Below are 12,653 nucleotides of genomic sequence, written 5' to 3' on the forward strand. Positions count from 1 at the left end.
ACATATATATATATAAATGTATGTAAATGGTAAATGGACTGTACGTAAATAGCACCTTTCTATCTTATCAAGGTACTCAAAGCACTTTACAGTAAAATCATGCCACTTCCAGCGAGCTGATGGACAGCAGCTCCCTCCGGCTTCTCTGCAGTCTTTTATCATAAAACGGACCTGTTTTTTGAACAGGACTAAAGCTGGTCCTCCTTCCAACCGAATTCGGTGTTCAGTGACTCAGAGAGCCGGACGGGACCATCCAAAAAAATATTTTGGCCCAGGACTGATTGGCCACTCCCCCCATCGGTCACTCTGAGCGCACCCGTCCGGCCAGGTGACCCCTCGAGCTGGGGAGTCGACGCACGAAGGCCCGGTGTTTTTTCTCTCTCTCTCTGGACCTCAACAAACTCTTATCTGGTCCTTTGTGGTTCTACCTGGTTCTGACAAATATCGCCGGGTGGTATTTTGCTCGTTTTCAGCTGGACTGGCCCTCGTGGTGTCTCCATAGGTGTGGGGGAAGTGTACCTGTGTCCCTCGAATTGGACCAGAACCGAACCGAGGTGGCTGTCGGGGATTTCGTCTTCAACAGAGCCGGTCTCAGCTTCAGTGAGCAGCCCGTTACTTTTACCGAAGGACGATCCACCTCCGTGGAGTCGTTGTGTTCACCTGGAGGAGACGCTCCGGTGCTTTGAAGCGCCGCCGGACCGGAGCAGAACCGCGCCGCCGGACTGGGCCGCCGGACTGGGCCGCCGGACTGGGCCGCCGGACCTGAGCAGAACCGCGCCGCCGGACTGGGCCGCCGGACCGGAGCAGAACCGCGCCGCCAGACTGGGCCGCCGGACCGGAGCAGAACCGGGCCAGGGATTTCTTCAGCCTCTTCGTCTCTCGTGCTTGGAGCGCCGGAGCCGAACTGGAGCAGAACCGGACCGGACCAGTTGCTGACTTCAGCCTCAGCCTCTCCGGTCAGTCTCACTTTTCACCGGGGGTGCCCCGTGCTGTCTGGTGCTGAGAAGCGGAGGAGCAGCGTGAAGGAGCAGGTCTGCGTGGTGCTCGAGAGAAGTTCGGAGTTTGTATCGGAGCTGCTGCAGGCCTCCATCCAAACTCACCTGGATAATAATTAATTTTATTCCGGATCACGCTGTTGGCCCCTGTTGACCTGAAACGAGCTTGGATCATGCCTTTCACTTCAGGAGGATTTCATGGCAGCTCGCTTTGCTATTTGCTACGAATTATCTGTTTCTGTTTTGGCCTGTTGATTCTGGACCCAGTTTCTGTTTCCCATGGGAGCATCCATCCATCTTCACTGGGGGGCCGGAGCCCCCCTCAGCCCAACTCAAACTGCAGTTGGGCCAACTCGTCGGGTTTGTTTGCCCATTTGAACTGTGACGTTTTATGGTCTGAAACTTTTCTGCATCATTCATATTACAGTCACTATTTTCAGTTCTCAGATTATCTGGAGTCACTGAATCTTGTTAATACACCTGAATCTGTCCATCACTGCAACTTTCACTGTTTTTGGGTTCTGAATGATCGCGTCTTCATTAATGTTTCTCATGGTTCGATTATGGGGGTTAATTGTCACACTGTTAACTCCTATAATTACACATCAGTCACAAAAAACTCAAGAAAATGTCTGATAATAATGTTGTTACTGCTCTCAGGGATTCAGCCCAACCCTGGACCCCCCACTAATTACAGCACACCAAATGACTTTAAAAAATGCCTCTGGACTTCATTTTCTGCATGTAAACGCTCGTAGCCTTCTGAAAAAACTGGATGCTTTGAAAATCCTGGTCAGTTCTTCTGGGGCAAATGTTATCTTTATTTCTGAATCCTGGCTCAACAAATCTGTAATGAATAATGACGTGGCAATCAATGGATTTAACATCTACCGCTGTGATCGTCAAAAAAGGGGGGGTGGAGTCATTATTTACATTAGAGATTCTCTGGTTTCTAGTCTTGTGACTTCCAAAACAATTCCAAACCAGTTTGAAGCCTTATCTGTAAACATCACCTTGAATGGAGGCCAGATTTTAACTGTAGTCTGCTGCTATCGCCCCCCCCAGCTTCACCTGAGGCATTAACTGCCATGAAAGAATTTCTTGGTAATTTAAAATTCAAAGAGATCTTTTTGGCTGGAGATCTCAACATTGATTGGTGTAAGTCGACCCCCCTCTGTGACAAATTCAAGGAATGTTGCTTGTCTTTTAATTTAACCCAACTTATCAATTCTCCCACTAGATTAAATATAAACCATCCTGAAAATTCCTCCATCTTAGACCTGTTTCTAACTAATATGCCTCACAAATTCCCTGGTACAGGTGTATTCGCTGATCTTTTGAGTGATCACTGTGTGACAGCGGCTTTGAGAGATATTAAACTTCCACCTTCTAAGCCCAGATTAATTCAAAAAAGGGATTTGAAACGTTTTTGTGAACAGTCATTCCTCTGGGATATGTCTCACTTTGACTGGCATCGTATTCTGTTAACTGATGACGTGAACTCTGCTTGGAACTATTTCCATAATAATTTCATTTATTTCCTGAACATACATGCTCCTTTTCGTCAGTTCAGAATAAAGGGACGAGACAGCCCCTGGTTTACTCCAGATCTAGCTGACCTCCTGCACAGGAGAGATCATCTTTGGGCTGCAGCGAGAAAATCTGGCTCAGACACTGATTGGTTGAGTTTTCGACAGATGAGGAATAAATGCACAACTGCTGTCAAAGCAGCAAAACGCAACTATTTCTTATCTCAGACCTCCAAAAATCTAAATGACCCTAACAGATTCTGGAAAACCATCAAATCTCTCTCAGGCACCCCCCAATCATCTGACCTCCCATCACAACTTCTCGTTAATTCTGTTCCTGTGTCAAATAAGCACGAGATCCTGAACTGTCTCAACAAACATTTTGTTGCTTCTGGTTCTTTATTTGACACAGTTACTAATGGAAGATCAGCCACTTCACTTAATAACCAAACTTCTACAAATCAAATCCCTCCTACAAGTCAATCCTCAGTTAATCACAGCTTCTCTTTTACTCCATTCTCAGTCAGTGAGGTCAATAAACTGTTAATAGATCTTGATCCTAAAAAATCTGCATGTCCAGATGAACTTCCACCTTATTTCTTAAGGCTGGCCGCTCATATCATCACAGTCCCTGTGACCCACATCTTCAATCTCTCCATAAGACAAAACTCCATCACAGACACTTGGAAAACAGCCTTTGTTCTTCCTTTGCTGAAGGGAGGTGACCCCACCTCACTGAACAACTATCGACCAATCTCTAAACTCTGCATTTTAGCCAAGGTTCTAGAAAAACTGATAAACTCTCAAATCAAAAAATACCTGGACTCATTTAACATCTTACCTCCACATCAATCTAGTTTCAGGAAACAACACAGCACAACCACTGCTTCACTGAAGGTTCTTAATGATGTTGTTGAAGCACTGAATGCTAAGGATTATTGTGCTGCACTTTTCTTAGACCTGTCTAAAGCTTTTGACACTGTGGATCATAACATCTTGTGTCATAAACTGTCAGAAATCGGTTTCTCAGATCACACCATTGGTTGGTTCTCTAACTATCTTTCAGACCGGAGGCAATGTGTTCAACATAATGGTACTTCCTCCAGTTATTTAACAGTCAACAATGGTGTACCACAAGGCTCAGTCTTAGGACCCACCCTCTTTACAATCTACATACATAATGTAGGTAAAAACATCCCTAATGCATCCATACATTTATATGCTGACGACACAGTTGTTTATTGTCGAGCTAAAACTGTTGCTAAGGCTTTCCAGCTTTTGAAATCTGCATTCAACATCATCCAGACTGATTTGTTTCGCCTCAAGCTTGTCCTAAATGCCAACAAAACCAAAGGGATGCTTTTTTCAAATAGGAAGTTGGTCCCAGCAGTTCTTCCTCCGATTTTATCCTCAAATGGTGTCCCCATTGAGTTTGTTGATTCCTATAAATATTTGGGTATCTTGGTCGACTCACATCTCTCTTTTAAGCTCCATGTGGAAAACTTGATAAAGAAACTGAAAGTTAAACTGGGTTTCTTTTTCAGAAACAGATCCTGTCTAACCCTGAATGCTAGAAAACGCCTTGTATCTGGGACTTTCCTTCCCTCAATTGATTATGGTGACATTATTTACATGAACGCTCCTACAAGAACCCTGCAGATGTTGGATGCTGTCTATCATGGTGCACTAAGATTCATAACTGGCTGTGATTATCGTACCCACCACTGCACACTGTATTCACTGGTTAACTAGTCATCATTAACTTCACGCAGACTCTCTCACTGGTATATTTTCATCTTTAAATCACTTCTTGGTCTGTTGCCTTCATACATCTCCTCCTATATGTCTCTGCGTGAGTGCAGCTACGGAGTGCGCTCTCAGGACATTATTACCTGCAGTGTTCCCTCAATGAGGACTGAACTAGGCAAAAGGGCCTTCTCCTATTCCGCTCCTGTTTCCTGGAACATCTTACAAAATATTTGAAGCTCTCGACCTTGACCTCTCTAAGTGTCTTTAAGAATCTGTTGGACACCTGGCAGGGTCCAATGCTGACATGTTCCTGTTTTTAGTTTTCTACATTTGTCTTGGAATCTAGCTGTTTTTTTGTTTTGTTACCTTTTCCTTATAGCCATCCTATTTGTTAAAAAAAAACAAACAAAAAAAAACTGTAGTATGCTTTTTTATAACTGTTTATTGTTGTTGCTGTTGTCCATTGTTGTCATCTTTCTTTGTTGAAATCAGGTCTCTCTTGTAAATGAGTCCTCGAGGCTCAATGGGATTTACCTGTATAAATAAAGGTTGATTGATGCCCTCATTTATACAGCACTACTATATCGTTACAAAGACTAATCAGTGTTTTAGATCACATTCATACATCAATGGAACACATCAGAGGCAATGATAATTTCAGTGTCTTACCCATGGACACTTCAGCATTTGACTGAAGGTGGAATCGAACCACCAACTCTCGCATTGTAGGACGACTGCTCACCACTCAGCCACAGCCGTCCCATGTACAAAGGTATGTAAACCATTTTTGGTAGGTCCTAATCATTCTTTCATATTATTTTTTAATTTATCTTTACAGTTTTTAATGTAAAAAAGTAAACAAAAAACAAACAAACAATACTTTAAAGTGTTGTACAGTTGATTTGTTTCATCATCTTGTAATTTTAGACCCTCCAGTGGACCCTCCAGTTGACAGTAAACAAATTGCAAATAAAAAAATGTTACATTTCTTTTGGCTGTTCCCTCTTCTGGGGTTGCCACTGTAAACTAACATGCACAAAAGATTGTGCAATTTTTTTACATTATGCCCTTTTGCCCTTTTCTTACACAAGGTGGGTTTGAACCTGCAACCTCAGGATTGCAAGATCATGGCACTGACAACCAAGCTACTGCAGCTCCAAACAAATTTCAAGTAGAGCCTAAAAATAATGTTTATTGTAAAAATGACACAAACTTCTAATAAATACTTTGTTTGACTTAAGATCTTTACCAATTTGCCATCAAATATTTATTGAAACATCTATCTAAAATGGTAGAGAAGAGGTGGTACAGAGGTTAAAAAAGGTGAGCCTGTTATCGGAAGGTTGCCAGTTTGAATCCCCAAACATTTTTAACATTTAGGTGGGAAAGGAGAAGCACTTACACCATATGTGTCAAATTCAAGGCCCGGAGGCCAATTGTGGCCCTCATTGACATTTTATCTGGTCCTCAAGATGATATGTAAAACATAAAATACTTATATCTCTTGAATTTTTTTCAGTAATCTTTGATTATGTTGTTGAAAGTACAACAGAGATCAAATGAGACCAATCAAATTCATGTTGAAGAACCTGTGACCAAGAAAAGAGGTTCGGATTTGAGTTAATGTACCGTAGGTTCTAAAATTGGCCCTTAGTTTGAAAAAACGTTTTAATTTTGGTCCCCTTTTGTAAGAGAGTTTGACATCCCTGAACGCCATCACTTGTTTTTGTAAAAGAACAAACGGAGAATATTTTATATGAACAGTTTCACTTGTCTTTCTCCTACCATTTAACTGCGGCATCATCTCTGGAGATGTGGCAGAGCAGAACTACTGGATCCAGCTCCATGGTGCTACGGTGAAGTTCTTCATCTGGGACCGTACTGAATTCCACCGGAGGGTCTAAAATTACAAGATGATGGAACAAATCAGCTGCTGGAACTTTGTACCTTCGAAACTTTGTACCTTCATCAAAAGGTCCCTCATAAAATTTCTGGGTTTGATTATGTTAAAAACAGTTGTGGGACCTGTGGCAAGTTTATTTCTACATCCATCCATTATCTTTTACCCGCTTCTTCCATTTTGGGTCACGGGGGTCGCCGGTGCCCATGTCCGGCAATCACTGTGCGAGGGGAGGGGTACACCCTGGACGGGCCGCGAGTCCATCACAGGACCACATAGAGACAAACAACCATTCACTCTCACTCATTCACACATAGGGACAATTTAGAGTTACCAATCAGCCCAACATGCATGTTTTTGGTCTGTGGGAAGAAACCGGAGTACATGGAGATAACCCACGCATGCATGGAGAGAACATGCAAACTTCACCCAGAAAGGCCCCCGGACTGGGATTTGAACCAGGGACCTGCTCACTAAGTGGCAGCAGCTCTACCAGTTGCGCCACCGTGCTGCCCTATTTATACATACAGTTTTAACAAATTAATTTGAATTGTGGCTAAGAAACTAGAAACAGTCATCTCATAATACATTTTACAAGTTAAATCAATTATTTATTTGAATCTGTATTGTTTGCAATAAAGTGTGTAGAACACAAAAGTTGAGGTTTATATGCCACCACTTTTTCTGATATGTCTAGATATATTTCTAAAAATGTTTTACCTGCAACATCCACATTGAATGTGACAGTATCTGCTGTCGTTTTACATGTATAAACTCCTGAATGAGATGCATAGGCAGACTGGATTACAATCCTTCTCATATTCCCATCTGACTGGACGCTGAGCTCATCGTTTGCGTGAAGTTCTTTGCCATCTTTGCACCAGGATACTTTGGCAAATGGATGGGAAACTTCACAGTAGAGCACAATGGCATTTCCAGTTTGCACTTTTTTGTTGCAGTCCGACTCTGACAGAGGGACAAATCTGACCACAGCAGCTGTAAAGAAATCAGAACTTGAAATGACCGTACGCAGTTCATCTAAAGGGAACATTTAACAACAATGAAAGATGTTTATACCTACGTTTAACCTGAAGCACCGCTGAATCTCTGACCCCGTTGGCTATGAACGTGAGCTCTGCTGTGTCCTCAGCTGCTTCAGCTTTATGGATCATCAGTGAGTGCTTTGTTTGGTTGTGTTGTATTGAATAGCGTCCACCATGCTTCAGTTGTAAGCTATTCAAAAACCAGGTTCCAGCCATTGGGACAGACAGTTCAATGAAAAAGTGTGCATCGTCTCCTTCAACTACTTCGCAACCTTGAAGACTGCGGAGAATCTTTGGCCCTGGGACTGGAGTAATAAAGAAATGGTAGAAGTAGGGTAAGTCAAACACATAAGATCATAGAAAACAAAAATCGGCATGCTGCTCACCAAGGTGGATAACTTTAGGGAACTCCACATGGCCGCTTCGTCCATACTTATTGATGCAGCAAACGCGGAAGCGGTAGTTGCCTTCACACGGCACGCTGTCACTAGTAATTTCAGCCAAAGTGCTAGTCTCCGAGGTGAAACATTTCGACCACTCCTGAGAACCCACTTCTTGTCTCTCAAGAACAAAGATGGAGCGGGTGGTGGTTTGGCTGTTGGGGGCGGGCTCCCAGCTGAGTAGAGCACTGTTGGGTCTGTCCACGTCCATTTTGACATCCAGAGGACAGATGGGAGGGCAGTGTCTGGTGGCTTTAAGACAGAGCACGGAAGTGAAATTATTGGTTTTAGATACGGTGGATGTACAAGGTGGCTTAATACTTACATTCTACTTTTTTGTTTTCTCACATTAAAGATTTGATCAACAAGCCCTTAAAGACTGTATTGTAATTTCTTCAATTTTTTACTTTTATGTTTTCAAAATCTTAAAATGTGTAAAAATATTCTTAAATGCTATTACAGTGTTTTCTTCTTCTATCAGATGTTCCCTCTTCCATGGCCACCACAGTGAGTCATCCTCCTCCATCTCACTGTCTTCACTCCAACTACCTCCATGTCCTCTCTAACTGCATCCATATATCTCCTCTTTGTCTTTTTCCTGGCAGCTGCATTTCTAACATCCTTCTACCAATATACCCACTGTTGCTCCGCTGGACATGTCCAAACCATCTCAGTCTGGCCTCTCTAACTTTATCTCCCAGTTGTTCAACATGTGCTGTACCTCTGATTATCTCATTCCTAGTCTTATCCATCCTTGTCTCTCCTAAAGAGAACCTCAACATCTTCATTTCTGCTACTTCCAGCTCTTTCTCCTGTCTTTTTGTCAATGCCACTGTCTCCAGACCATACAACATAGCTGGTCTCACCACTGTCTTGTAAACTTTTCCTTTGACCTTTGTGGACGCCTTTTTGTCACAAATCACTCCTGAAACTTTTCTCCATCCACTCCATCCTGCCTGGACTCTTTCACCTCTTTACCACACTCCCCATTTTCCTGGACAGTACTTGAAGTCCCGCATCTTTGTGACCTCTGCTCCTTGTAGCTTCACTGTTCCACCAGCCTCCTTCTCATTCACACATATGAATGCCGTCTTACCACAGCTGACTTTCATTCCTCGTCTTTCAAGTGCATACCTCCACCTCTCCAAGTTCTCTTCCACCTGTTCCTTTTTCTCACAACAGATCACGTCATCTGCAAACATCATCATCCATGGGGATTCCTGCCTGACCTCATCTATTAGTCAGTCCATCATCAGAGTAAACAAGAAGGGGCTCAGAGCTAATCCTTGATGCACTCCCACCTTCAACTTGAAGCCATCTGTCACTCCTACAGCACATCTCACCACTGTCCTGCTGTCCTCTTACATTACATGTTCTGTACCAGTCTAACATGTCCTGCTGTCCTCATACATGTCCTGAACCAGTCTAACATGTCCTGCTGTCCTCATACATGTCCTGTACCAGTTTAACATGTCCTTTATTCAACAGTTTAGAAAGCTTTTGGCCAATCACAATTATTTTCAAAGAGATGTTTTCTTTTCAATGTGCTACCACTCCTGTGTTCATGTGCATACAAAGGATTCTAATGAATTGGAGACTTAGCTAATTTTATTCATAAAAAAGTGTAAACCTTTAGTTGAATCTTATATAAAAGCTTTAAAAACTGGTATGTATCTCATGTACAATCAGGTTTCAGTCCTTTGTTGTATATTGAGTTTAGTAGTCCACAGAAAAATTGACAACATAATGAAGTAGCTACCGGTAAGTTACCTTAATAAGCTGTGATGACCAGAAATTGTAATAGTTCACTATAGTCTGCATAATAAATTATAATACCATCACTGTGTCTGTCTTGTCCCTTAACTCTAGTTCTGTGAATATAAGCTGTGATTTATAAAACATTGGAAATAAAGTGTCACTAAAATGATTTCCACAGAATAATATTTTAAGATTAATTAAAAGTAAATAAGTAGCATTCACACTGAAATTATGGACTATTATGAATTTGCTCAGGTTGTATACCCAACCAGCAGTGGCTGTCCAGCGTGTACCTTTGACTTTGAGGCGTGATGAAGTTTTGGATCTTCCAGCAACAAATGTTACAACCCCCGAATCGTGATAGGCCACACCGACAAAGACCAAGATGTGAGTCTTGCCAAAAGATTTGAGGATCGTTTGGTGCGTCTCATGCAGCTTTAAACCATCTTTGAACCAGTGAACTTCCATGTCATCATTCCCCACCTCAACGCAGAACACTGCATTCTCTCCCTCCATAACTTCCAGCTTCCGGGGAAGTTTACAAGAAATGGTACCTGTTTATAGAAATACAAAAAAATAATAATAATAATAATTATCTTAGGTTTCCATGTGAATGTGAATCATTTTTTAAAGAATGTCCATTTAAAACTCCTACTGTACTTAGATTCAAAGCAGGTACATTTTATTTTATCAACTTTAAATTGACTTCTTTTGCCAACAGTTATTTACAAAGACAAAAGACTGAAGTGAAAAGTCAAGCTGGTTTGCAAATTTTAAAAAGGATATTTGACATTCAATGGAGCACACCTTTAACTGATAATTCAGCGATGCTCTTTGCTCCATCAGGCATCTCACAAAGGTAGACTCCATCATCATCTGTTCCAACATCGTGGATGGTTAATCTTCGTTTGGTTCCTTTCTGCTCCATTCCATATTTATTGCTGGGAATCAGCCTCTGGTCTTCAAGGTACCAGGAAGCAGGGATTGTCTCATCAGGTACTTCACACTCTAGTACAGCAACATCCCTTTCCTTTACCTCCACATCTTTTAATGGGTGCCTGAACTGCACGGCCGGACCTAAAGAACATTGAAACGTGAAATTTTGCGGTATGTGTTCACACCTAAGTGTGGAAGATATGTACATTTTGAGCTTTTGTAGAACAGTAGTCGTCACACTATGAGTGCACAAACAGTGTTTCCCAGTTGTGGCTTCAGTATAAAAGACAGAAATCATCTAGATGCAGTAATAAAGAAACTCTTGGTCCAAAACAGTGCCAGTTTAAATTAAATAAATAAATATTTCCTGATACATTTTCCACATGAAGAATAACCGTCTCATTTTAGTTTTTCTTTTTTACGGTCCAGTTCACAAACCTAACATTTTTTTGGAATCCAGTAATGTTAATGGAAGTGTATGTGTTTTATTATAGGTGTTATGAGCTATTGTGCCAAGATATAAATGTGTCTTTTCCCAATAACTCAGTAAATCTGGTGAAGCTCAGGTGTCCCAGGTTTTCACTAGTCTTGAACGCAGCATTACATTTATGAATCAGTTGTAAGAAAGTCTCAAAACTCTCATTCAAAGATGAGCTGATCCACACACTCAAGTTGACTGATGGGGCCACAGCAGGTAATTTGTGCATGTGTATTTGACTATTCGTTTGCACAGAAAATTCCTACTTGTGCAAATTGAAATGTGTATATTTGAAAAACTGTTTATGCATTTGTAAAACTTGTAGTATGCTTATTAATCATGTTGTACGCTTGTGTGACTTCTTTTGAGACCATTTTAGCTACATCATGGTCTGCACCCACTGCTACCAGAACTGTTTGTTTATCATCAAAGTTCATGCTTAATAATTCAGGTAAAATATCCAACAAAATTCAGTCAGGTCATCTGGACGGTTTCTTTTTTTGTTGAGATGTTTCAGACGGATTATTGAAACTTGATGTTTTGAACCACGTTGGCTATGGCTGCCTCAGAGGAGTCGACGGGGGAGAGGGCGGGCCACAGAAACCATCTTATCACCAGCAAACTGGGTGGTCCACTATGTGAAAGTGCTGCTTGTGGGACTGAGTTGGTACCACTTCACAATAAGGCTCCCTTTGTAGATGGCTAATAAATAGTTTATAGATATGTTTAGAATTCCTCAATAAAACTTTATAAATCAATAATAACTGCTTATTATGCATTAATTAACGGTGATAGAGAGACTAAACCGACCAGTTTCTTGCCAAATAGTGAGTCAAATCTGTTCACTTATATATTTCATCTAGAGTTGTTACATTAAGCCAGTGCTTCTCAATTATTTTCTGTTACACCCCCCCCCCCCCCCCCGGAAGAAGTAAACATTTTGCGCCCACCCCCAACTCTCCGCCTCGACTATAAATAGTATAATTTTTCTATAAAAATTTTATAAGTACACCTCTGCATAACATTGTGTCCTTACTAACATTAAATAAAAAAGAAAAATACAGATCATCTTGCAACAAAGATTATTAAAGATTATTATAATTGTTTTTTTCTCTGTCCTCCGGTGGAACCAGACGTGTCTCTCAGTCTCCCCCCCCCCCGCCCCCACCCGTTTCCCTGCTGCACTCTTTTGTCCCGTGAACCCTTAAGAAGCCTCTTTTGTTTTTTTCTGCATACCTCTTAATTTGAAGGATCAGCTGGTCTCAACAAAATTGATCAACTTCTCCCAACAGGAGTCAGGGCATAAGGAGGACCCTCTTACCTCGACGGAAACAAATTGGATTCATGATGACAACTGGTTTTTGCTGTTTGGCTGGTGAATTCTGGATTGTCTATAAATTTGTGTGGATGTGTCGAATCTCGACAGCGCTCAGACTGAATTTGGGGAACTGCAGCAGGGAGCTGGAGCAGGCTGTTATCAGGACTGCGGACTCTATAGCAGCACACATGAAGGTGGGAATAATCTTGGAGAAGCTGTGAGCTCGATTTTGGCGTAAAGAATAAATTTGTCTATTTTGCAGTTCCATCAAAGGAATATGTACCAGCGAGACTATAATTAGGCAGAAACAACAATTCACGAGTTCTGCCAGACCCAAATTGTGGCCTTGATGTCGGACTTATCTCAACTCCTCCTGGAATGTTTTGAAAACAACAAAGATGCTTTGACTGTCTCCTCACCCATCCCTTCCCCAAGGCCGTGGACATGTGGCAGAACCTCAACTGAACTGATGATGAATGTCACCTCTTATCTGGACAATGGCTGAGG

General features: G+C 41.8%; 1 protein-coding gene across 1 annotated transcript in view; it reads right to left on the bottom strand.

Moving 5' to 3' along the window:
* Positions 1-12,653, bottom strand: part of obsl1a (obscurin like cytoskeletal adaptor 1a) — a 75,840-nt gene that overhangs the window by 53,040 nt on the left and 10,147 nt on the right. Inside the window, exons 3-8 of the mRNA XM_037696706.1 lie at positions 10,222-10,491; positions 9,708-9,968; positions 7,603-7,908; positions 7,255-7,521; positions 6,894-7,169; positions 6,059-6,173 (exon numbers count right to left, since the gene is read on the bottom strand). Coding sequence (XP_037552634.1) covers positions 6,059-6,173; positions 6,894-7,169; positions 7,255-7,521; positions 7,603-7,908; positions 9,708-9,968; positions 10,222-10,491 — 1,495 coding nt within the window. The remainder of the gene's footprint in view (positions 1-6,058; positions 6,174-6,893; positions 7,170-7,254; positions 7,522-7,602; positions 7,909-9,707; positions 9,969-10,221; positions 10,492-12,653) is intronic.

The sequence above is a fragment of the Nematolebias whitei genome, chromosome 23, assembly GCF_014905685.2.
Source record: "Nematolebias whitei isolate Nwh7 chromosome 23, NemWhi1, whole genome shotgun sequence".
Taxonomy (NCBI): Eukaryota; Metazoa; Chordata; class Actinopteri; order Cyprinodontiformes; family Rivulidae; genus Nematolebias; species Nematolebias whitei.